General features: G+C 41.6%; 1 protein-coding gene across 1 annotated transcript in view; it reads left to right on the forward strand.

Moving 5' to 3' along the window:
* Positions 1 to 23,251, forward strand: part of LOC120574313 (Na(+)/H(+) exchange regulatory cofactor NHE-RF2) — a 40,171-nt gene extending 16,920 nt beyond the window's left edge. Inside the window, exons 3-6 of the mRNA XM_039824606.1 lie at positions 7,892 to 8,119; positions 16,324 to 16,477; positions 20,783 to 20,901; positions 21,016 to 23,251. Coding sequence (XP_039680540.1) covers positions 7,892 to 8,119; positions 16,324 to 16,477; positions 20,783 to 20,901; positions 21,016 to 21,174 — 660 coding nt within the window. The 3' untranslated portion in view covers positions 21,175 to 23,251. The remainder of the gene's footprint in view (positions 1 to 7,891; positions 8,120 to 16,323; positions 16,478 to 20,782; positions 20,902 to 21,015) is intronic.
* Positions 23,252 to 27,912: the final 4,661 nt, after the last annotated feature.

The following is a 27,912-nucleotide window of genomic DNA, read 5'->3' on the forward strand; positions in this document are numbered from 1 at the left end:
TTGACAGAGCTGTTATGATTGTTTCCAGTTACTAAAATGTGAGGATTTTTTTGCATTGAAGACTTTTACTTTCAATACTTTAAGTACATTTTCCTGATGACACTTACATACTTTTACTTAAGTAACATTTTCAATGCAGGACTTTTACTTCTAACAGAATATTTTACAGTGTGTTTTATTAGTACTTCTACTTAAGTAAAGGATCTGAATACTTCTTCCACCACTGGTCTCATCTGCGCTCAGTGACAGTTCTGCCTCCAGCTCGATGCCCTTCACAATATGTTTGCACTCAGGAGTTTTGCAGCTTCAGCGCAGCATTTCAGTTAGCCTGACAGTAGAGCTGCAGGCATCTGGAACAGCTGATAAATGACAACAAACATCAACATCCATGTCCGCTTCATTAGATATTTAGGTCATTGTGACAAAAGTTGGCAGAATATAACAAGCAGCTTGTTAGTAAGTTTCAGCATTGCAATGTAATAGCATGCTAATAAATTGCTTTTTTATACTCTTGTTAGCTGTATTTATAGTTTGTGCTATGGATGCAAGGAAGTGAATAGTTGTTTTTTTTTCCTGGATCTAGACCTGTAGCATTATTTGTTTTCCTTATATAATTGATTTCTCACTCTGTATATTTAAAGTGTACTGACATTTCTAAACTGCAAATAGAAAAAGAAGGTTGTAGCAGTGAAATAAAGGCATGATGTAACAAGCATAACAATCAGTGTAGCGCAGACTGACCCCAAAGTACACAGAGGGGTACGCATACCCCCATATGTGAAACACTGTGCTAAGCTAAGCTAACTGGCTGCTGGCTTTCAAGTTTCACATACCGTAAAGGCATGAAAGTTGTATAAATTTTTGTATTGAATTCCGGGCAAGAAAGTGTATGAGATTTATTACGTTGGGGATTTTTTCACTCCAAAATGTCAAAAACTTAATTTGTGTTAAATAGCAGGGGTGTAACTTGGTGGGTCTCAAACTTGTGGTATCCATCAACCCAGAATTCTGCCATTGAGTCCAACTAGTTGCGATGATAGATCTGACTAGGAGTAAAGTACAGAATGACAACTCGCTCCATGACTAATGCAGTATACCCATTTTCCAATCTGATCATGTTGCTCCTTGGCTACTTACCGGTAATCTTTTTTTTTTCCAGGAGATGCATTCACTCTTGTTTTTACACATTCCACCTCAATGCTCCTCTCTCTCTTTCACTCGCTCCTGAGATATGATCTCAGGAAACACTTAAACAGCAGGTACCACACATAACATACATACACACACACACACACACACACACACACACACACACACACACACACACACACACACACATATACTGCAGCAAAGCAGGAGACTTTGTAAACAGATATCAGCAGGTCAGTCCTGGTAGAGCAGCGCACAAACACACTCAGCTAGCCTTCATATCACGGAGCTCTTACGCAACACACCACCACACCAGTAGGAAAACTGTTGGTTAACCAGATCTCTGGCCAGTCCTCATGTTTTCGTGTTCTCTCTGCTCTTTATGGTGCTGCCTTTTCTTGCTGTCTCCCACATGCCGTGCATCATCTCCCTCTCTGCCTCCCCATTTAGGGCCCGAGGACCAACAACGTCGGTCAGCGAAGGCCCTATTGAAATTGCAATGTTTATTACTACTTCTAAAACTAAATCCCAATTTTGAGGGGCTAAAGGTTCTGCATGCCAATATTGACTCATAGTCATTGCGCCACCTACTGGCAATAGGAAGTCAGCTTCATGTGACAAAACTTCTGCCCAAAACTTCACATGCTTGATAAAAGTCCCAGCCTGAGGTGATGTACATACCAATACTGACTCGTAGTCACAGTGCCACCTACTGGCAACACGAGGTCAGCCTTATGTGACAAACATCCGATTTACATGATGTGGTCTACACATGATATTCAGCAACATCGCGTATACATAGTGTGTGTTCTCTATCGCCACATAGTGGGCAAAGGAAGTTGTACAAAATTAGAAAAATGTATATCCAATGCCACACACTCCACACAGGAAATAAAGTCTAACTTTAATGCAAAGTGTCTCTTCGACCGGAGTCCTGCCAGCGTCGCTAGCCTGACGTCGTCATACTCAGATTCTAGTCAGAATATGAGTCTGATACTGCTCCATTGGGCTGTGATTATGGGGCATGTTTCAACCGAACCAGGAAAGAAAATGCCTGTGCACTCAATTGGATAGACCTACAACCAATCAGAGCAATGGATAGACCTACAACCTATCAGAGCAACGGAGACAGACTTTACAGAAGCTGCAAGTCAAAGGCAGGCTTCGACAGAGCAAAGGCAGAGGCGGCAGTTTCCATGTCGTGCGGACAGGTGTGGCAATGTGTAAACATAAGTGATCGCGGTTCGCGGTTCTCTGTTCCTTTTTTATAATGAAGGCGCTATCGATATCTTCTATAACAGACGCGATGGCAGCCATCTTTGTTGTAAAGAAATTCAACCCAAGTGCTCTTTGGTGATTTGATTATGTTACTGTTGATCATCTGTCCATCAGCGTATAAAGCCCGCCCTGACAATTTGATTGGTTCCGTACAGCTCTGGTTCAAGCATAGTTGCTCCACAACGGATCAAGTCCAGACCGAACTTCCCGACCTCAAATGTTGTGGGCGGGGCTAAGTTCGGCTGGCATCCAGGCTAGTTCATCGCTACTTGCAGCTTTAATTCTCTTCATTTTCTCTCTTCCTCACTCCTGTATCTTTTTTTTCCCTTGTCCCCTTTCTTTCATTTTTTTCCAAATCCCTGTCATGGTTTTCTCCAGCTGCCTGTCATTTCCTTTCTTTCTTGTTCCCTTCCCTCTCATATTTCTCTTTCTCACCCACTGAGATCTGACCATATTTGCTTTTTTCCTCTCTGATTGAGCAACACTTAAAGTAGCTGCAGACACATACGCACACACACACACACACACACACACACACACACACACACACACACACACACACATATACTGTTCAGTACACACTAACAATTTGAGGGTAAAGCTGTCATGGCAATTTTCTTAATTTGATGAAGCCCTTTTAAATGATCCTTATATTGGCTTACATAAACTTTTGAAAAGCTATGAACCCTTGCATCGTGCTGTCACGCAGACATAGAGCAATGTGACTACACACAAAACTCTTAAAATCAACATGAAATCTAAAGATACGATTTGTATGTTATTCTCTCACCTAATTTAGAAAACTTTAAAAAGTTACCCCTCTGCTCTTCAGCTACACGTCTTCTCTCTGACAGATGGAACTGGCTATACTGGTTCCATGTTGTATCCATGGCAACTGGTTGTCAACCATGACATCAGCTAAAGTCGAACGTGCAGGTGATGTTTCTGTTTCTGTACTTCACTGGCGTCATGCCACATAAGCAATGTTTTTTCAGCGCATAATTATAATTAGATTTTGTGGGTATCATATCACCAGGCTTCTCTGCTGCTTCCAGGGAAATGTCCCTTTGTGAGCATTTCAATCACCAAGCTAAATGCTGAGATGTAATCTTTTCTTTTTTTTTATCAACCCTGCAGTGAGTAAATCAAGATACTGATGTGTTTGATGTGCCCTCAAAACTTAAAAACATGGAGATTTCAATATTTACATAGAAGATCAACAAGCATGTAACATGGAATAAAACTAGAACGTTTGGTACATCAGTCACTGAGGACACCATTGATCATAACTAAAAATTGACTGTTACCAAAGTTACTGTTGCTACGCCTGTCAACGATATCTAAGGGGCATGATCTTACACAAGTAAATAAATGCAGGCTTCTTTTCCCACAATTTTATCCTTCTTTTATATGGATGTTTACTATAGAAAAACATACTTGGACCAGTCAATTGTCCAAAAGTAAAGCAGTTAGCAGAATAAGCCATAATAATTGCTCCAAATTGATTGATATTTTAATGCTGCAGTAAATATTTTCAGCTGTTTTGAACACTGTAGGCTTTTGGTAATTTCTACATAGCAAGCCCAACTGGAAAACAGGCTGTCAACTCCAGCAGAGTTTTTCCAAGCTGAAAAATAACACTGACAAACTGGGATACAGTTTTTGGGTCATGGAAGAACTCTGGTCAAGTTATGGAAAGTCATAAAATAAAAAATTACATTAGGGCCATGGAACAAAAACTGATGAATGGACTTTTTAGTGTGTAGTTTAACTGCGGATAGGATTTTCCTTCAAAATGGTTTGACACAATGCTTTCTTGTTTGTTTAACCTGCCGTCCATTGATTGATCAGTTTATGTATGCTTGTTATCAGGTTTTCCTTTAGATTTACCTAGTACTTGCATTCAGTAGATGCACACATTATTGTAGTGTTTTTGGTGAAGAAAGGGTTAGTGTGTTTGTAGTATGTTAAACAAAATAGTTCCTAGATATTATATGCTGTCACTCTAAGTCCTTGCCACATCTGCTTTTAGCAAACCAAACTCAGCTGGAAAAAGGCATACCTTTTGACTCAGGGCTTAAAGGAAACTTGACCTCCTGATTTATTAGAATGGGGATATTAAGTTTACGTTAATCCCCATTTGGGAAGCATGCAAGTGAGAGCATTGTTGACAAAAATGACATACACACACACACTGGATTTAAAGTTTCTTTGTAGCAGCTCAAAGACACGTATAACAGCACACATGCATGCATGCCCAAACACACTTCATTGTGTTGTGGGCCAACAATGAGCAAATGATCCTTGGCTGTGAAGGGGTTAACATCGGTCATGATCCATCCATCGCAGTAGGCCACCGCTCAATTATTCAACAAGCTGCGATCTAGTTTCATCAACTGCCAACACCACTGCCAGCAGTCGCATGCAGAGGGAAATATGCGCACAAATTAAACAGAAAATGAGTGATCTGGCCTTAAATTCAGGTCAGTGCTGCAAAAAGCTTTTAACCCTGTGTCATGATTCATTTTCAATTCAGTAAGCCAAAAGAAATTGTCTAATTTCTAATGTAGTCAAAATTGCATAACCGAACCACACAGTCAAACACAAGTCTTGTGTGTACATTGTACCCCCCCCCCCACATGTACTCACAGAGACTGACAGAAGGCTGATTGTGACAGGAAACTAAAGGAATTTGTGTGTGTGTGTGTGTGTGTGTGTGTGTGTGTGTGTGTGTGTGTGTGTGTGTGTGTGTGTGTGTGTGTGTGTGTGTGTGTGTGTGTGTGTGTGTGTGTGTGTGTGTGCGTGTTGTGTTGGGGCATCAAACTCCATAATGTTCTGCTGTGGGCGTGACATATTCCATATTGGTTAGCTTATAGAAAAGCAGTCTGATTTATTGCAGAATTTTCCATGTGAACATTTATGAGCCTGGAACAAAACATGGATACTGTGTTTTCCCATCAGTTCCTACTGTGTCTCTCCCCCATTGGGACTCTGTTTTAAAAACAATGACAGATGCTGATAACCATCCGCTTTCCTGATGACAAGCTGGTTTGCTGACAAAGGGGGAAAACATTACCTATCATTTTTCTCTCTCTCTCTCTCTCTCTCTCTCTCTCTCTCTCTCTCTCTCTCCCATCAAAATATTTTTCAAAAAACCAGGAAGTTTCAACACCCACAGTTCAAACAAACATGGTGACCGCATTTCATTTGATGGCCTCTCAGTTTTGGAGAGGTTGTGTGGCAACTTCAGCCTCTTTGGCTGATACTCTTAAAAATACTTCCAAACCGTGGCCGGGTTGGCTCAGTGGGTAGAGCAGGCGCACATAAACATAGAAGTGTATGCCTAGACGCAGAGGTCCAGGGTTTGAACCAGACCTGTGACGATTTCCTGCATGTCTCATGTCCACCTCTCTCTCCCGTTTCTCACCTAGTTGTCCTATCCATTAAAGGTGAAAAAAATACTTTCAAACCAGGAATTTCTGTCCTTTACACTTTTACACATAGGTCAGACATCTGCATACACCAACCATCAGTAGGGAGCCAAGAACACATACAGTGGTGTTATCACCCTCCATCACTGACAGAAACTCACACAATTGAGCTTGTACAGATCAAACCCACGGCACAAAAAGACCAAATCAAAAGTGTCCAAAATGCACACAACTGTCAAAGACTGAGACTTCAAGAGATGGCACAGGCCCCAGGGGGTGATTAGTGGGGTTATTGAGAGGCAGTCCGAGGTTAGATTGGCAGACACTTGCGTCTCCCCCACATAATGACTCCCAGCTGTGCTACTTTTACTGTTTATGTTAGACGAGTTCCACTCCAAACTCTTTTCCTTCCCATGGTGGCTAACTGGAAACTTCTCTCATCTCGATTTTTCTGAACCACTCTGTTTATCTGTCGGCTGTATATCTCTGGGCTCTACATACTCTTAACTGCGCTGTTTCTTTTATTGAACTCTCTTACTCAATCCTCTCGCTGCATCTAATTTTCTATCCCTCCTACTCACACTCTCCCTCCTTGCTTTTTCTCTTCCTCCTCTCTGACATGTTTCTCCTTTGCATAGATCCCAGGATGCTAATACATTTAATTGTAAATGGATTTTTCTCCCCCTTGGAAGATCTAACCCAGCTGCTCAATCCAAGCACTTCCTTTCCAGCCTTGAAAAGGAGGATCTTAAGGGATTCATGAGAGTTGTTGCTCTCTCTCTCTCTCTCTCTCTCTCTCTCTCTCTCCCTCCTTCCTTCTCAGGGCAAGCTGCCTAGATTGCCGCTACCCTAAAGAATTCCTAAAGAATTCAGTGCCTGAAATGAAATAAATTGTGCCATCTGTGTTATTTTTTTATACAGTGTTGAGGTAGATTTGCAGGCACTGTTCTGGTGACCGAGGCTCAGCCATGATTTCTAACATGCATTTGCAGTAATCACAAGAATGTTGAAGGGGAGTTAGTCAAAAGTTTTTTTTTTAAAGCTGTCCTCTTTCTTTCTGTCAGAATAAATCATAAACCATCTTCCCCTCTACACACCACAGTACTTGCTTTCTCTCTCTCTCTCTCTCTCTCTCTCTCTCTCTCTCTCTCTCTCTCTCTCTCACCCCTGCCCACATACTCCATATGTATTTTTAGCAGGCACAAGCTGGACCATCATGGTAGCTTCACATATCCAGTGAAAACAATAGACTTCTCATGTTGCGTAATACGATTGCAGGTCTGTCCTGTGCACACAATATGTGCACCGTATGTAGACTCATATTTGGTCACCCAACACCCACTCTACCTGTCCATTACTTCACAGATGATATCAGCTGAGGTTACAGGGCTGGCAACCAGTTATCATCCGTCTCATTGCACATTTTCTTCCCGGTGTGTGGGTGGTAAATCAGTGTGATCACACTGTAGAGCTCATGGCACAATTAAACCGGTTCTATAAATGTCTTCATCCAGCCAGTTGGAGCTGTCAGTGATATGCTGCAAATGGACAGTTTCATTCCAAAATAAAGTACACTCTAATAAAATGTGACATCTACGACTGAATGACACAAAATTAATGCACATAATTAATCTGTATCAACAAAGAATGATGTGCAAGTAATTAACTATATATATATCCTTTACAATACAGTAATCATTAGTACCTTGAAGTGACACTTCACCCACATGGTCTTGTATGAAACATTCACCCTACAGGCTTAGTGATGACTCGACTGTGTGTTTTAGTCACCTGCTGTGTTCTCATGCCCTGCAGACAGCAGAATGCCTTGCCCAATCTTTCTGCATATGCTGCACAATTTAAACATCTTGTATAGGCTTTTAAGTAATATAGAAACCAATCTCTCTATTGAGCTCTTGTGGTTTCTTCTTCACAATGTCTTTGTCATCATAAACTAATGGATGAACCTTTGCATTGTTTATATATTTTACCTGTATAAAAGACAAGTACACACTTTTCTCACTCTCTTCCAGGAGGCTCCTGCCCAGGCTGTAGCCCACACGCAGCCCCAATCCCAGTCACAGCCTCAAGTCGACCAGTCTGAGCTCGTTCCACGTCTGTGCCACCTGCTGCGGTCTGACACGGGCTACGGCTTCAACCTCCACAGTGATCGGTCCAGGCCCGGACAGTACATCCGCTCCTTGGACCCAGGATCACCTGCAGACCACGCCGGGCTCCGGCCACAAGACAGGCTGATTGAGGTAGGATGGAGTGTCAGGGTATGAAAGTATAATGCAATCCAATACAGTAGTCCTGCAGTAAATCCTACATCTGGTTCAGTTTTTGTTGACACTGTCAGATTCAACTTTCTTGTACTTTTAGCTTACAGTGTTGTTTTGGACTGCATTACCGTTGGTGTGTATGCATGTGGGATGTAAACAAACAAAAGTTTTTCAGATATGAACAGGTTTTGCCCTTTCATCAGATACAAACAGTATCGGAATTTTTGAAGTAATATTCATCCCTTAATTTACAGGCCGTCTCAAGAGTGGATGCAAAATAGGGGAGGGAGCTTTTCAGATTTTTGTCAATAGCTTTTTCATTTTAATTTCATAAGCGCTTCAGTCTAGCTTTATTTTTTATTAGGACTTCCTGCAACTTAATAGCCTAACAAGCCAGACCCACATCAAGATGTTGGGTCTGGGAACTCAACATTGACAGGGCTCAATCCAAGGGTCGGGATAAACAGTTGTCTGTCAAATTCCCACCGCACGCAATGGGATAGCGCTACAACCAAGCATAGCAACGAAGAAGGTAGTGGAGCTTTAGTCGATAGATAAAACTTTTGCCATATCTGGTCGGCAAAACTCCGAACACATCTTCCTTTTGTAAGAATGATTTCTGTGCCGTTCTTTGTTCTTTTCTCAAAGAAAAGCTTTACTCCAAGTCTTCCAGAAGACCACTGTTCCCAGCAGCAGCAGCCATAAGCCCGCCCACCGACTCTATACACGGTGTGATTGGCCTGACCAGAGTTTGGTTTTTCCAGCTCGCAAGTCAACGGAGAGTGCCTAGACCCCCCTGGCTGCAAATTAAATTTGCTGCCGCTAGGGTGCGTCTAGATTTCTAGGCTAGCAACTTAATGCACATCTTACTTTTTTATTTTGTATTATTAGTATTCATTATGACAAATTAGCTATCATGGCCCGTTTTTGTCAATACTGTATCTTCTCATTTAATATAGATGGCAGTAAAAAAAACATTTAACACACAACTAAGCGATGTAGATGATTTCTAACAACTTCTTCTGGAAACCCAAATACAGATACAAATACAGATGTATATGAGACTAGGTGGTGGAGCAGTTGGAAATGTGGGCTCAATAAGAAGTCAACGGGGTCAGGGGAACCTGATAAGCTGGAAGGAATTTAAATAAGTACTCACAGTAAAAGTGAGTGAGTAAGTGAGTGTTTTCATGCATACATGCACTTGGCACAGTAGACCCCGGCAGAGGAATGAGGAGATTATAACAAATGTGCACACGCTAATGAGGTGATTATTGATAAATGATTCTGGGTTAGTCTGGTACATGTCAGAGAATAATATGATTGACCGGGTGTGAGAAAATCCCTCGAGAGGCCTCTTGTAGCCCTTCATGTTGCCACGTTGGATAATTATGTTTTTTCTGTATCTTTGTAGGTGTGTTTGAACTGTATATGCATGTTGCTGTGTGCCTACACTCCTGATTTTGCACATGTGCCCACATTTCCACACAGCCATCCAATCCATTACCTTTAAATAAATCTGGGGAAAGTGAGGAAAGTGAAAGAGCAGCACTTGTCCCCTCCCTCATTACCACCACTGATGTGCCTTTGAGCAAGGACCTTAACCCCAACTGCTCCAGTGGAGCTGCTCAGTGGCCAGCAGATCAGACTGTGGTTGTACTGGGCAGCTTCCAGGTATGAATGTGTAAGTGTGTGAATGTGATCAGGGCGTTCCTGCCTCTCAGTGAACCTTCCCTGAATAAAGAAAGTTTAAATTAAAAATAAATTAAAAAAGTACGCTTGGATGACCTTTACTTCATGACACACCAACATGCTGCGCTGCCAGTGCAGGTAAAGAAGCTCTTGGCTGCTCCGAACATCACTAGAAGTCGACAGATGTCTTTGCACGGTGTTTTCATATAAACTGATTTATTTTTGTTAATTTAAACACAAAACATGCATGTACCATAGAGGGAGAACACCTGAATGCACCACCTTATTGGTGCATTCACCTTATATACTAGTATGTGCTATATTGTTAATTCTAACAATATAGCACAAATAAAAGTCTGTTGACGATTATTAATATATAAACTCATCATGATCAACTATACAGAGTGCTTTATCACTCAAATGTTTTACACTGGTCCAAAAAAGTAGCCGGACATATCATTAATTATAGTGTGTTCCAATTTTAGAACAAAGCTGTTAGGAGAGTCTAAAAACTTTAGTCAAAAGCTACAAAAAAGTTTGGGTTACACTTTACTTGAAGGTGTCTACATAAGAGTGACATGACTCTGTCATGAACGTGTCATAAACATTATAAACAAGTCATAAACGTTTATGACGCATCTACCAACACTACTCTCATTAAGTGTCATTCGGTTTTTGTCATGACAAGTTAGGGTTAGAGTTAGGGTTAGGGTTCATGTGTCATGACAGTGTCATGTAGATACCTTCAAGTAAAGCATTACCAAAGTTTGCAACAGTTATTGAATACAGATGTGACCCCATGTACTTATACTGTCACAACTGTAATTAAAATGGCAGGAGTCACACTTGTGTCTGTTGCCCGGCCCCTGTTTCTAAAGATAACAGGACCTAAAGTGTGTCAGCCTGGAGAGAGAGAGGGAAGAGGCCGGTGATAGGGGAGAGGAGAGTTGGTTATAAATTAGTCTGATCGCACGGGCTGACAGGGGGAGAGACATGGGGGAGGAGTGTGTTTGTGTATGTTTGTCGCTTCTTATAAAACATAGAGAGATATAGAGGCAGACGTGCGTGTTAAATAAGAGAGGGGGAGAAAGTAGCTGAGAGCGAAGATGCATGCAGGAACAAAAAGGAAGAGAGTTTCCTTCACAAAGTTTCTGTCACAAACAGAAACGTGTGCATTTAAGTGGCAGTCACATGAAAGTTAAAGGGTCATTAGTCAATCTCCTAGTCTAGAAGAGGAAATGGTTGACAAAGATCATGGGTGTTCAGTCAGCTTTGCCCAGGTTAAAAAATAATGCTGGCAGTAGAATCTGAATCAGCTTTAATGGCCAAGTACTGTAAGTGTGAACTCATACAGGGAATTTGACTCTGGCTTTTTGTTGCTCTCAAAGTACATACACATAAATAGACATACGGCTAAAAACAACGACAAAGCTAAATATAAACATTACACTGTTTATGTGTTATAATATACTTTTCATTATGAGCAGTTTTTAATCTGAGTGTACATACACAACATTCCCATTCATTCCCATGACCTTTGGCCTCGCTGGTTGTACATCAGGGTCCAGACCAGGCTGCAGAGCAGGCCAAACAGGACCTGATAGTGAGGTTAAACAGAGTTCAGTTAGGATCTCTGAAAATGTGCCAAGAAATGTGACACATAACCTGTGGAGCCAGGCTACTTGTTTCCCCCTGTTCCCAGTCTTTATGCTAACCTAAGCTAACTGGCTGCTACATATTTACCATACAGATATGAAAGTGATATTAACTCCCAAGTCTTAGGTGTTCTAGAGATGGGATCAAATTACAAAGATGATGAAATGTTCACTGTATCTACAGTATCACCAACAATATCAGGTCATCGCATTTGGTGAACTCACTGAATGGAAACCAATTTCTAGATAGGAAATCAATCAAAAACTTTGTTTCTGTTTAGTTTTTTTTTTTTTAAATGATTGACTGTAATATAAGCTGTAGACAATATGTAGTTAATGGACTAAAATATGGGTAACGTGAGCGATATGATCAGGACCACCAAGCAGAGTTGCAGTTGTTGAAGTTAAAGTCTGTAAAAAGGCTAAATGTTGCTGATCACACTTCAGTCCTGGCATGCTGATGTACTGATGCTCCACTGGAACATTAGACGGCTGATGAGAGTGTGTGGGAACATCCTGTAGCAGGTCACTGATGACAGTAACAGTCTCCCATCTCCCTTCATCTCTCCATGGACACATAACTTAACGATCGCATTTACATGCACACACACAAAGGAAGTTGGAAGGTACTAAAGGAAGCATCAGGCCAAATCTAGTTTAATTAAAGGAGCTTTATGTGCATGATGCATGTTTTAAAGCAAATATTTGAATACAAATACTTACATAAAAAAATAAAGCTAAAACTTACTTACTTACTTGCAACTATTTTGATAATCGAAGAATCCATCCATCCATCCATCTTCGTCCGCTTATCCGGTGTCGGGTCGCAGGGGGAGCAGCTCCAGCAGGGGACCCCAAACTTCCCTTTCCCGAGCCACATTAACCAGCTCCGACTGCGCTAGTTAAGTTATTTCTAACAAACAAAGTTTGGGAAACTTTTAAAAGATAGTTAAACGCTAAACAGCTTTGTATTATTTATGTATAATTTTACTGTATCTATTTATGTATTTGCCTTTTATGTTTTGTATGTGCATTTTTAGGCTACTGTCTGCATAAAGCTTTGGACTGTTTGTGTATTGCAATTATCCTACACTACACCTGTGGGACACTTAAGGTAACCTTTATTAAGTGTTCTGGTAAAAATATGATCTCACGCCAGCTTAATAACTTTATCTCAGTGCTTCAGTTTTGTTTGGAGCCTCCTTGAGTTAGTTGGCTGCCGTGTGTGTGTGTGTGTGTGTGTGTGTGTGTGTGTGTGTGTGTGTGTGTGTGTGTGTGTGTGTGTGTGTGTGTGTGTGTGTGTGTGTGTCCACGCGCTGATAATTGTAACCGTTACTGGCCATGCGTCAAGACAGCGCTTGTGTTATCTGTCAGCAGCCTGTTAGAGAGGCGAACAACCATGACAGATGTCTCTTTCTCACTGTCTTTTTCTTTCACCACACCCCATTACACTGGAGGTGTATCAGCAGCAGCTAGCGTTGCAAAGGCTATGATGAGAGCTCAGCTTTCTGCCGATGTTTGGCAGAAGCAGTGACACCAGTAAATGCCTCATCAGTCTCTCTGCTCTGCCTGCGCTCAACAGTGCGTACTCTGGACCTCTCACAAACTGGAGGGTGACATCAAAGAACATACTCACTTGGGTTTAAATTCATTGCTGCCCACAAATCAGCTCCACCGTGATTTAACTCCCTGATGATGATCAGTTCATGTCTCTCTCACACACATAAAACACACACACACATTTAATCCTACGTTGCTGTCTCACGGTCTGACAGAAATTCCACCAGATGTCAATCAAATCGAGACAGCAAGCTAGACTATCTGTTCAATCTGAGGTTTCTGTTGCACGAAAATAACTTTTGAACGTACACGTTCCACCAAAAAAAAGTTCCTTCCTGAGCGGCCCCAAAGACGATTGTGATTGGTTTAAAGAAATGCCAATAAACCAGAGCACATTTTTCTCCCATCCCGGATTGCTATGTAGACTAGCCAGACCCTCCTCCGCAGCACTGTGGAGGAAGGTCTGGCAATGCCAGACTATCTCACACACTATGTTGTTACCTTACATAGCCAACATAGAAATGTTGTTTTAAACCGTGCTAGCAGAATGGCTCTAGGGATGATAACGTCGGTCTGTCTACCACTTTGGTCCAGATTGAAATATCTCAACAACTATTGGAGGGATTGCCATGAAGGTCTGTAATCCTAATGACTTCGCTGATCCCCTGCAGTTAGCAGCCAATTAAGTAACAAGTAAATACATTCACAAATCACATGTGCACCACTTGCCACATGACATTAGTTTAAAAGTATATCTGTCCTTTTTTGTATCAAAAACAAATGCACAAAATATAAGCAACATACTGACATGCACACATGCATACAAAATACCAATCTAGTAGAACAGACCAGATTTGGTGAACATGGTTGAATTGCTTTATACAGACACCCAGATGATTCTTAGTCTTACTCTAACTGTGGTCAGGTAGGAATCAGCAGGCATTTAATTTCGGGGCATTGACAATGAACAAATATCAAAATTAGCGCTGAGACATCACCATTGAATCTTTCTGCACAGAATGAAAAGTACTCTTGTCAACATGACAGCTGTTGTGGGAATATTGTCACTAATTGATCTACCAAATCAGTGTCTGAATTAATTGGAGGCCACAAATAGTTGCTGAATCACGCATTACATATTTATAACAGCTTGTTTAACAATTTCCTGGAGTTTCAACAGGCTTCAATTCCTGTCAACATCTACATCAACTGTCATAATGTGCTTCATGGTCAGTGTGAAAACTGGGTTCATTCAATTTTGTCTCTCTTTGCGAAAGTAAACTGGAGAGCGAAGAGTTAAAAGTCACACATGCTTCATAATCACATATGCGCAGATGCATTTGAAATTGTTTGTTTTGATCATCCTAAGGTTAGTCTGTACCTGCTCTTACAAACATACACACACACAAACCACATTAAACATGTGCCAGTGAACATCAGGTGGTTGGACTATCCATGACTTTGATGAGACACACACACACACACACATATCACACACACACACACACACACACACACACACACACTATTATCAAGAGGTTCCCAGAGGAATAGTCCCATGAGAAATAAGCTTCTGTACTGTTCCTACAGCATGTATTAATTAGCACAGTGGACAGAGAGCAGAGTGTATTGTTTTGTGTAGGATGGAGTGTTAATGAAGGGCTGTGAAACATGACACAACACCTGTTGTTGGCCAAATACAAAGATGCTTGTTCTCTCTGTATCAAACTGTCTGTCTGTGTCCATGGCTGACTGATGATGTCTGTTTTTGTGTGTGTCTGTCTTATCTGCCATGAGTCCTGGGAAGAGAGGATACATTTTTTCATGAAAGAGAGGAGAGGAGCTGTTCACATTTTCCATCTGTTGACTCAACTCTTTCTTCGTGTTGTCTTCCTTCCACTCTTACGATCTTGTTTCCCCATTCCTTTCTTCCCCGAAAGACCCATAAAGTCTGTCTCATTGCACATATTTGCCTACAGTTCAATTTTCTGCATTCATTTCACCCCATTTTCCTCACCCACAAAGTCAATTTTAAGAGTTTCCCTTTCTCTGCTTTACTACGTCCCTTTCTTGTCATAGGCAGTGAATTTTAAACAAATTCCCTCTCAGGACTTGGACACCTGAAACCAACACTATAGCCGGAGCCCAGGAGACCCATCCATAATTGATTGTGCACCAACACTAACTTGGCGTGGTGCAAAGCTACCTGCTTCAGAGGAGCCAAGGTCTAGACAAAGCAGGCCTCCAAATGCATGCAGCATCTAGATAAGCGCAAAAAAATAACAAGCTATGTGTTTTGCTAGGGCAATATTGTCTCATGGATGGCCAGTCACATCCGCACATTATGTCCCTTTGTTGGGCTTTTTCTGGCCCTAATGTTTCCTGATTGTTGTAACCCCTTTGAGAAAGTATTGACGAAAAGTCTTCGTTTCTTGTGGTTAATCATAACTTAACAGCTGCAGGTACAGCTGTCCTAAATGCTTTCCTGAAGTGCTATTGCAAGAATTCATAATTCATAACAAGAGTTTGACTAACATTGTGTGGAGAGGTGGAGGCCCTCTTATAGTCATTTTTGAACAGTGTATAATCAGTATGTTGTCCCACGGCTCCACCTACTGGATGAATGAGGTAGCACCGGCCCTCAGTGTGGTATGTCAACAATAAATAAAAAAAAATAAAAGAGTGATGGGAAGGTTTGTTTAAAGGTGATTGTGAACTTAACCAATCTACTTGCCTGGAGAGATTTATGTTGGGAAAAACTTTGTTTATAATCCTTAAGCATGAATCCCAATTGACTGGGACCTTTGCTGGAAGTAATGTAGATTGGTTCTGGTCGACCATGCCCACATGTTTTGGTATTGAACATATATTCAGCATTTTTGGGATGTGATATGTTTGAATTTGAATCAAAACAAGAGCAGCTGATGATAATGCTAGCTACACGCTTACCTGTATACTTACGCATTTTTATCAAAGTTGTATATCCTAACAATGACACAGAAATTGCTATCTGACCATGTACTATGATTACAAGCTGGTATTATCTGAACATGCATGTAGTCCAATGAGTCAGTGAAGTAATCACTTTATCAGGCTGTCTTTACCAAGATCTGTGGAAATCCAATATGGTTGCCAGAGGACATATAAAATCATTATAAAATTCATGTGTAGTCACAGATAAAGCACCAAGAGCTATAACAGCCAACTTACAAAACCATAAAAAATATCCTTCCTTCCTACCAAAAAAACCTGTCTTTTTGTCTATGTGTTTTCCAGGTAAACGGTGTGAACGTCGAGGGCATGCGGCATGCCGAGGTGGTGGCCTTCATAAAGAAAGGGGGAGATGAGACCTGGCTGTTGGTGGTGGACCCAGACACAGACGAACACTTCAAGACGAGGGGAGTTGTCCCCACAGTCAGCCATCTCAGAGGTAGGACCATACTAACAAAAGACTGTGTCACGTACAGTATAAACATAAACTTTCAGGATGCAACATTGTCAAGTAAGTTGTGGTAATGTCATACTAGAAAGTGATAGCAGTTATTTTACTGCAAATAATTAGGTTGTCATCAAATCTGGGTAACATGAGTTCCATCATTTCTTTAGAAAGTTTCCTGGAAATAATATTAAAACCCATTTATTCATCATTCATTTCTTTTTGGAAACTTTATTCTCCTGTGTGTTCAGCTGATCTTCTGTGCACTGACTAAACTATTAGAGGTTACATAAACCAATTCAACACTGTCCGTCCAAAAAAAAAAAAACCCCCCCCCCCCTCTTTTCGCCCCCTTGTTTTTTTTTTGTGGCCCCCCCCCCCCCCCACAAACACCCCCCCCCGACTTTTTTTTTTATTTTAAAAAAAATTTTTTTTGCTATTATTGATAATATCAAATGTCTGCCTAATGTTACATTATAAATTAATACAGTGAGGTTATGTATTAATACAGTGACAGAGTATGAACTACTGTCCCCCTGGGCACAGATGCATAAGGACCCTCCCCCCCTACTCTATTTGTGGAAAAGTGGGTGCAAACCGTGGGTCTGGGGTGCTCCCCCAGAAAATTTTGAATGTGATAGATGTGATTTCCTGTATTCTGGTGCATTTTTGGGATGGTCAGCTTGAGAAGGGCAATACCTAAATTTTTTCAGATTCATAGCCTTTTGCTTTTTGACTTAATAAGGTAGTGACTTCACACAACTGCTTGGGCTTCAGGGCCAAACAACACGTTCAATCCCACAGGACTTCATGTTCTCTATTTATCCTGATAGGAATGCATATTTAGATTTTTTGTCCTGACTGATAGCCCGCCCGTGTTAACCGCTTATTAACCGTTAATAATCAGCCGACTAAGTCCAAGTCCACCCTTCTGGGAGAGTTAGCAACCACATCAATTAGTTTTGCTGCGTGGTTATCAGCTGTGGGTTTGCCGGACATACACTGTGTTAGTAGGAAGTAGGGCTGGGCGATATGCCCTCAAAAAAAATCCCTGATTTTTTTCACAAAAAATCTGATTCATGATTTAAATCGATTCTTCCCCCTTACTTAAAATCAATCTGCAGATGACAAATAAATGACAAGATCACACACACACACACACACACACACGGGACATGTATACCATTATGATTATTCATGCCAATTTTATGCAAATTCATTTGAGTGTTTTCCCTACCATTGTATTGGGGGGGCGCCCTCCGTAAAAGAATGACAAAATTATATTATGCTATATATTCAACAAATTATATAATTATGCTATCAACAACTAAACGGATGCGTGAGATAAAGCTGTTTTCACGCATACAGGTAATTCACTTCTCGTTCCTCAGTAAAAGTTCAATTCATTTTGACTTTAGTTGTTTAGTAGTTTGACTTGCTCCTGTTTTCACCTGTTGCTGAGTAACGTACATTAACATGCCATGGTCTCATTAGTGTAGCATACCTGTAGCAAGCTCCTTCCTAGTAACTAGCGGTAAAAAAAATAAAAAAAAAACATTGAAGAGGAGCTCCGTGCTATAAAGCACCGATTGCTAGTTGTTTAAGCCGCTACAGACCTCCGTCACAGCTCGGTCGTATCAGCGGCTTAATGGTGCGTTCTAGTAGATATGTTGAGCTGCAACCGAGTTCCTCAACACTGGGTCTCAACAGCTGACGGTGCTCCATGGTGCTCCGTCCAATACTCGCTCCGTCAGGTCAGCGGTAGTTCGTGGTTCAGTATTTCTAGAAAAGGTGACTTTGAGCCGGGTAAAGAGCAAGTAAGTAAGTAAGTAAGTAATGAAATGACTAGTAATAACTAATATTAGCCGCTGTCGCTGCCATGTTGTTTGTGTATCTCCATGGCAAACGCGCGGGGGGGGGGGCATTCTGAACTACGGGAGCCCAGATGGGACCGTCGGCGAATGTTAAGGAGAAAAAACAACACTCGATTGGGGGCCCCCTGGGGGCCCCAAGCAGCCGCATATGGCGTTTTTCCATTACATGGTACCTGCTCGACTCGCCTCGACTCGACTCGCCTCGACTCGACTCGGCGCACTGTGCGTCCCTTTTCCATTGCAGATTTTTGTACCGCCTCAGCGTGGCTGGTCGTCATAGCGACTGCCGTGGGCGTGGCTTGGTAGCGTTGCATTTCGCCCCCGACTCATTTCCTGGTTCTCCTTCTCCGTAAACAACATGAAATCAACAAGATAGTTAACTTTTACAGCTCCAGATTTCCCACCGTGGTCAGAAAGAACAGGGCAGACACTTTGTTTCTCTCACATATATATGAATCTAGAGTCACTACTCGCTGCGGAGCCAATCCTCGTCACTCTCTCACTTCGCTATACACACGCAAACACACAACACACACACACACACACAAAACACCTACGAGGTAACACACAGCGCACAAGTATAAACATCAGGTCCACTTGTATGCTACGGAGAAAGTTTGTGTGGGGGCCTCCGGCAGCAAAAAAACACCTCTGGCTAAACTATTTAAAAATGCCGTCTCTCGCTAGCAATGCAGTGATCAGTGACGATTCTTTCCGACCAGTCAGCAGCCTGCAGGGTTTCACGTCACAAATTCGGCTCGCCTCAGCTCGCTTGGAACCTCGACTGAGGAGGTACTAAAAAAAGTACCTGTTAGCAGGTACCAGGTACTTTTTTTCGTAATGGAAAACCAAAAAAGGCGAGTAGAGGCGAGGCGAGGCGAGTAGGTACCATGTAATGGAAAAGCGCCATTAGTTCGCTTATGCCTCGGGCCGGTGCTGTATATAGTCCTTTCTGGGAAGCTTCTAGGAAATTATTAGGAAATTACAGACCTTAAAAATAAAGCATAAACAAAATGAGTGCTTACTGCACTGTTATCCCAAATTAGTTGAATTTACTAGAAATGTGCGTGGAAACCCATTGCCTTAAACCATCTAAGTTTTTACACAAGGTGAAACTTAACAGGTCAAGTTGTATTAACACAGAGCGGTAAGTTGAAGCAGTAGACAAATCAAGTCTACATTAGTAGTCATTACTAAAAATCATTAGTAAACATACATTATTTTTTTCTGGAGTCATGTTGTCTTAAATAAGCATGTTAAAGCTGTAGTCCATAACTTTTAGATATTAATGAACATCTGTTACATTCATGCCGTTGCCAAATGAGTTGATACAAAGCTAATTAAGACGATCAGCTCCACACAACTCTCTCTGTATTTCTCAGTATGGCTATGTTCAGAAGATTGTGGCGTCCGGCGACTTTGCCGCAAAGAAGCTCGAGTGAAGATAATTACCTCTTCTGAAGAGTCCATCATGTTTTTTTAATCCTCCACGTCCTTGCATACTAGCAACTGCATGGAGGAGGGGTGGGGGCGCGTGCGTGATCACGGAAGGCTGTTTAATGTGGATGCCCCGACAGTGTTGTTGTCATTACTTAGAATTCCTCATGGGTGAGACAGAAACTAAATATGCAAAGAAACATTACAAATATAATACATTAGGATACTTACCACTACTAAAGCATTAATTTGTTTACATAAATATAGTTTTTTCCTTTATGTCAGTATCATTTCAGGGATATTGTATTCAACACACTTCTTCATAAAAGCAGAAAGGAAACCAATTGGCATTAACATTGAATTCATCCAATGTACCGTGTTGCATGTTGAGAGTCATACAGGAGACAGAGTTCCTGAGTTTTAATCGTAATACACTTTTTCACTGCCCAGAACCCATCAGTACCACCCCCAAATTATCTACCCGAAATGTAGATGTACATGAACCCTAAATCTACCATACAAACTAAAACCCAGATAACATAAATGCACACCCAAAACATTAACAGAACATTATAAAAACACACTTTAACTAGGACAGAAACTGTTCAGAATGTACCTATTTTTTTCCCATTAGCCTTTGTACCGCTTCAGCACAGAACAGTTTAAATGACCCCGCCCCTCCCATACAGAAACTTAACATCCTTAGATATCTCTGCTTGATATGATCTGTGCACTGCATACTTAAGCTGATTGTTACAAACAACTAACAAAACATGAAAGAATAAGTCGTGACCACTAAGTTAGAGGAAAGTGTTCTCTACTCATGAAACATTGTTGGACTATAAAGTACATTACAACAAAGCTTTAAGACTTCCATATGTTAAATGAGATCCCATTCCTTTGAATATGAACTATGTATAAAGATTATTAAAACGACACTAGTGTAAAACAACAATCTGTGGGCTTGTTTGTTTGTTTGTTTCCACAGACTATGATGGTCCATCCATATCCAACGGCTCCCACAACCCTCAGATCAACGGCAGCTCCACCACACAGTCCATCAGGTCCACGCACTCTGACCTCAGCGGCCAGGGCAACAGCACACAGGTGAGTGTGAGCATTTGTGTATGGTGCTGTGTTTGATCTTTGGTGTTCACATGAAAGTCAGTACCCTGAAGCCTTCTGTCTGTCTTTCCGTCTTCAATATTATCTCCCGTCTAGCTGGCGGACGATGAGGGCGGCCGGCTGATGGACCCGTTCGCTGAGATGGGCCTGAGCGCTACGGCAGCAGAAGAAAAGATGAAGGTCCATGCCAAAGAAAAGAAGAGGGCGCCGCAGATGGACTGGATGAAAAAGTACGAGCTGTTCAGCAACTTCTGAGATATTCCCCTCCAAGGACACTGCAAACAACCAAAGGACAGAGATATGAGCTCTCTGCGTGAAGAGAAAGAACCAAGATCCACCATACAACCGAAGATATTTTGTTCCTGGAATTAAATGTGACAAAAGAAAAAAGTTGTGCTATGGATTTCACTTTTTAAGCCACTTCAGAGACCCTTTAAGAGCTTCTTTTCCCTCTTCAAAGTACAACATGAAGAAAGTGCTGACTGCAAAAACTGTTTATACTTAAAATCACACTGTTCAGAAGCAATAGCATCTTTAAACACTTCTGTCAGGTGGGAATGTTGCAAACAAGTTTTCACAAATGTACCTACATCCCTATCACTTAAATCATCCCATTCTCCCCACTCCTAAAGACTCGTTTCAAACAAATGAAGGAGACAGTTATTTTTATATTTAAAAAGTATAAACAACTATAAAAAGAAAACAGTATCCCATCATCATGGACTGCATTTGAAAGAGTTATATGGACATTGTGACAAAAATGATTGTGGACATTGTAGGAGTTTGGGGCCATCAGTTAGGGGAAGCCCAAAGTTGGCAGAAGATCACTGTGAAAGAGTTGAGACTCCACCTCCAGCCCATGCAGATGTTTCATAATAATCACTCGCAAAGAAAAGGATGGCTGTGTATACTGGTTGTGTGTAACGTCTCCTACTTGTATATTTCCATACAGTTTATTAGCTGATTATCAAATCAGCCCAAAAAATTATTCTTGTTACTTGTTATTTAGCACTCATTTTAATAATGTACCACCACTAACCTCTTTTCCCAAAGTGCTCCAGTTCACCTGTGCATAACAAAGGGAAGCACCACTAACTTAAATGGACAACAATGGAAACTGGAATGTAGACGAAAGGAAGGTTTTCTCAGGTTCAAATGGCACGATGAATGCGTCCTCATTGGAGGAGGCTTGATGTGTACAGCAGAGGGCAAGCTTACAGCACAGATAGATAAATGGCACTTAAACTAAACAGAGTAGATCTTTATGCTGGCTGTTTTATTGGGGTTGTGTCCGACTATTTCTTAGTTAGAAGCAGTAACTTCCTGGAGTTGCCACTGGTTGCCTGGCAACAGCTCAAGGCCAAGAAACAGTCCGGCACAAAACTGCAAATTTCTTGTTTTTACACTTTGTTTTTTGTACGGATTAAACAAACCAGATATAAGGTGAGCTTTTGAGGTGCCAGGCTTGCAGTTTCCCCCTGTTTGTAGTCTCTATGCTATGCTAAGCTAACTGGGTGATCGCTATAGCTTCATAATTACCATACAGACACGAGAGTGATATACATCAAGTCTACATTAGTAGACTTCTCATCTAACTTTACACCAGAAAGCAAACATGAGTATTTACCAAAAATGTCATACTGTTCCTTTAATTAAATAAGGGGCAGGCAAGAAAGGGGAGTTAAGGCTCAAAGGTGCAACTAGCAGCAGCAGATAGTATGTTGGAGTGAAGAGATGTGATCAGCTACAACATGAGCAGAGTGTGAGCAGGTCGTGGGGCGGAGGGAGTGTAAGAGAGGCTACACAGTGAGGTCAGAGATGCTCTGGAGGATCGAGTGAAAGAGACTGTGGGAGCCATGGAGCTTATTGAGGATTATTACACACACACAGAAACAGCTGTCATACACACAATGTGTGTGTGTGTGTGTGTGTGTGTGTGTGTGTGTGTGTGTGTGTGTGCGTGCGTGCGTGCGTGCGTGCGTTCGTGCGTGCGTGGGCGCGTGCGTGTGTGTCTGTGTAGAAGGTATACATGTTGCAATCCAAGCAGTGTTGATACAATGTATTACAACAAGTGGGACTGTGAGTTGAGTCGTTTACATCTTTTCTTTTTTTGCACCCATTTACACCCTTACAGAGCCTACACTAACAGTAGTGTCTTGATTCTTCAGTCTGTGTGTGCAGTAGGGCTCACTCTGTATGTTCTGACAGTCAAAAATCTCTATGTTACCATGGCTGATGTATATACAGTAAAAGCATACAGCATATATGGCAGATTGCATTTTTTCAAGTGTGACAATGACGTTTTTGAACATATTAAATTGTTGTCACCATCTCTCATGCCTTCTGTAGTCTGTCCTGTCTCTCAAATGCTCAGCATTTTTTTTTTCCATCACTCTCATTTGCTTCACAAGCTCGTACTTTGTTTTGAACCTCTTCGTACGACCGAAACTATCTCATTCTCTCACGTACCTCCTTTTTATTGGTATCTCTGTTACTACAAAATCTCTCATTTCGACCCGCTTCCTCTCTTTATCTCAACCCCCGCTCTCCCTCCGTCTCTCTTGCTAAGGATTATGCCGGTGTACAGTTTCAGTTTCAGCCTGTTCTCACAATTCACCACCAGCCAGCTGCTGTGAGCTTGCAGGCCATGCAAAGGTTAAAAAGAGGTCAAAAGTTTATAGGACAACCGCATGTGTGTATGTGTGTGTGTGTGTGTGTGTGTGTGTGTGTGTGTGTGTGTGTGTGTGTGTGTGTGTGTGTGTGTGTGTGTGTGTGTGTGTGTGTGTGTGTGTGTGCATGTGTGACTGTATTTTTTGTCTGCATGTTCATCCAGTCTGTGTGTAGTTAGTCTTAGAAAGACAGTGGTGGAGGAAGTGCTCAAATGTTTTACTTAATTAAATGTGCTGATAGAATAGTGCAAAAATACTATACTACAAGTAAAAATCCTTCATTTAAAAGTTTAAATCCTACTTAAGTTAAGTTTTATCAGCAGAATGTATTTGAAGTTTTAAATGTAATTTTACTGGTTAGGCAGAAAAATGGACCCTTTACTAATGTATTATAGAGGTAGAGTATTAGATTTTTAAAACGCACGCATTAATGTATAAGCAGCATTTTACTGCTGTAGCTGGTTGAGGTGGAGCTGTATTACATTTTTTAAAGGGAAAATGGGTGGGTGGGTGGGGGGGGGGGTTATGATGGTCAATATCAGCAACAACATGAGCCCTGATGTCCAAACCACAAGCATTCAACTGATTATGAATTGTAAATATAAATATACAGCCACAAGACCACTCGACCTCTCTGTCTGTCTTCTCAAATTCAAAAGGTTTTGAGCTAAAAGAGGCTCTGCAGTCACATCAAGGATTATTGTCAGAGCAGAAAGGCCTCACACATAAACGTTCCTCAGTGAACACAGAAATCACTGCTGGAGGAACCACCATGGCTCGATGGTGTTTTAAGCCCCCACCGTCGACTTCAAGGCAGCGCTGCGACCATCGACTTCAAGGCACCTAACCGTAACCCTAACCCTAACCCTAACCCTAACCCTTGCCTAACCATAGTGCCTTCCATGCAGCGCTGCCTGGAAGATGACATTGGGGGCTTAAAACACCAAATACTAACCACCATGACCATGTTAGCATTTAGCATGTTGTGTTTGATTTGGGCCACTGGGCGTGTTCACCGAGTGGAGCATTGAATCAGTAATGAATTAAGGTAGATGCAACCTTTTGTTTTTATCTATGCCGAGGTACAAAAAGATAACCATAATTCATAATGATGTCATCCTTAATTTTACTGAATTTTTGTGCTTTTCTGTACAGTTCACTAACTGCTAGCCCAGGCCCGCTTGCCAACGGACACCCCCCTGACAGTGAACATGTACATTGAATATCTAACTTTTCCAGTGTCTCCTTTCTGGAGCTCAGCCCTCCTGCAGCTGAAGACATACCAGCAGCTTCTTCTCTGCTGCAGCTTTACAGGTCACTTTCACCCCTGACAGTTTGGCAGTTAGTCCAGTGGTTCCCAACCTAGAGATAGGCCACAGTGTGCCTTTATAAATCTGAGGGGTCCTGAAATAATTAATGAGGTAGAAAACAAGAAGAACGTAAGTTCTGCTACACAATTTTGTATTTTTGTGTTGTACTTTTCTCTAATCTTAGCTATATTTGGGAAATATTGGGTAAATTGACCTCTTTGGGCCTCTAACAGTTAGGCCTATTTAAATGAATGTGAGTTCAGAGGGGAAATGTCTTTTCGGTGGAACTGGGAAAAACTAGACATGTCTATGATCAGTTGGTCAGTCAGAGTCACCATATATAGTGGTTCACATTCACCAGAACCCTAACTTCCATTAAGACACTGTAATCCAAAAATGGCCAAGTTTACAGTAAATCATATCGTCACCTTCCTAAAATAATGGCCTAAGTCATTTTTTGCCAAATTTTTTTTTTTTACCTAAATCATCTCCTCATGGTGCCGGCCACCTCTGGCAAAATTGCCTACATCCTCAGTTGAACAGGTCTTGTGATTCTACACCTTAAGTATAATGGCGTATGTCAAGCGTGTGACGTGTGATATTTAGTTTTTATTTTTTTCTGAAAAACCTGAAAAAATGACATAGGCCATTATTTTAGGAAGGTGACGATATGTAACATACATTCTGTCCACTAGGTGGCGAACCACCAGCATTAAACATGCAGGAAGTCAGCCATAACCTAGTAGCGTGAGGCTTTGGGTACATCCAGGGCCCTACCTGACTTTTGTTCAAATGTAATGGCACACGTGGGCACATTATCGGCTCCCTGGAGGTTATGGCAAGGCCGAGTAGTGACGCCAGCACATCAAAGGACAGGCCCAGTTCAAAGCAGTCTGCAATTTTAGAGCAGTAAAAGCAAGAGAACAGAAGCAGAGAATAGAACTACAGGTGGGCCCTTTCTGTTTACTGTCTCAGCCAATACAGACATTTCTACTTACTATTGATGATAGATGATTGTTTGTCTCACACTCTAGGTTTCTGTCCTCCTGCAAGCTCCTGGACTTTGATTTAAGTTTTCCGTATAAACAATCTTTACACCAGTTTTCACCTTTACTTTATTTATGTTTTTTCTATTTTTCCCACCTCACCACCAGCATCCCACCCAAGTTAGAGTGCCACCCATGTTAACAGTGCCAGGGGCTGCCTAGGATGCAGCAGTGCCCGCAAGGAGAGAGAAACCAGAGACTGGCAAGGAGGGAGAGACAGAGAGAGATGGGAGAGGAGGAGGGGGGGGGTCAGTGTGTCCCCATGGCAACTGTGTGTTTTTGTTAGCGCTCGTGAGTCAGACAAGCAGTGACTCACAGTCAGGAGGAAACACACACACAGTCACATTTATGCTCACACTCCTACTCACTCGAAGGGAAGCCAAATAAGGACAGCTACACCAATATGCACAGAGAGGGAGAGTGCAGAGAGGGCAGAAAAATAGAAAACAGAGGTGAACGAGTTGGATGATTTATGCTAACCCCCAAAAAATCAAGAATTAAAAGAAAGAAAAAAGAAAAGTAAGAAAGATAAAAGGAGCAAAGACAGAGCGCTGAGATGGGAGGGTGCATGCCCCAAAATGGAGGAAAGCCTAAGCACCAGAGGGCACGAGTGCAGGCATATACCCTCTCCCAAGAGCACCCTTCACATGGGTGGGGGTAGCGGAAACACACACAGACACACCCAGTTTGTGCACACCTTGGCTTAACTTGCTAAACCACCCATTTATTAACTGACGCCTACACATTTAGGAAGGCCACCTGGTTGTGCACAACATACTTTTCATTTATTTGATTTTGCAAATGGTTTTTTGGGTGACAAAGTGGAAAAAGTAACCCGCTTACCAAAGCTAAGAGGTTGGTTTTTTTACTACAACAGAACTGGTCACGTAATGTTTTTGCATTTTGAAATTTTGATGATTCTTGTGTTCGTCATCTCGGTCCCCTCTGACTGATGAGTTTATTTTCCCACGACCCGTTGTTTCAGTAGAGGAGTCCTTTAGGTGGTGGAGATGACTAACTTTATTTACACTAAGGAGTTTGCAGATTTATGTGTGTGTAGGCTGTGATTTACACACAGCTTCAGACCATGGCTCATCCCACACTTAATATGTGTTTTGGCTACTGTTGACCGTGACAGAGTAGCAGAAAATAGACCCCTGCACAGACTGCTTAATCTCCCTGCAAAGATGTATCTGTGTGTTTTTATAGTATAATAAAAGTTGATGTACTGCAAGTTCTCTCCGCTACACTTCACAAAGCTGACTACTAACTTCCACTCAGTGTCTATGACTCTCTCTCTCTCTCTCTCTCTCTCTCTCTCTCTCTCTCTCTCTCTCTCTCTCTCTCTCTCTCCCTCTCTCTCTCTCCATTTTGTTCTTGTCCAATAAGTAAGTTTTAGTTTAGCAAGCTTTATTGGCATGATATATGGCCAAATCTTTTGTACTAAAACTGTTAATAATGACCAAATTTAGTTGCAGGATTATTTGCCAACACTGCATTAAGTAATATTAAAAGTGTGCAGTAATATACATAATCACCAATATCTCAAGTTTACCCATATAAACTCATGTAAAATCTAAACTAATCAAATTAATATGTCTCATTTTCTTTACGTGCAACTTTCCCCTACTTTCAGTCTCTCTCTGTACCTCCCCAATGTTCAAAAGTTCAGCTGAAAACAGCCAATCAGAGCCTGGTGTTGATGATCCTTCTTGTCAGGTTTATCTCCATGTAGAGATAACACACTAGAAGTATCACCTGTCCTCCAACGGCTGTGGGTTTTTTCACATTTTTCCTGAGTTTCACAACACAGTAGTGCGGGAAAGCCAAAGTAAACACTTTGAACAAAGCTCAAGTTAAAAACAAGATGCCTTTCTCGATAAAAGGCATGTTTAAAGACAGATCCTCCCTCGTCTGGTTTCATCCCTTACACACACAGCAGGTGAGCAGCAGGTGGAGAAAACATGG

This window comes from Perca fluviatilis, chromosome 15 (genome assembly GCF_010015445.1).
Source record: "Perca fluviatilis chromosome 15, GENO_Pfluv_1.0, whole genome shotgun sequence".
NCBI classification, from domain to species: Eukaryota; Metazoa; Chordata; class Actinopteri; order Perciformes; family Percidae; genus Perca; species Perca fluviatilis.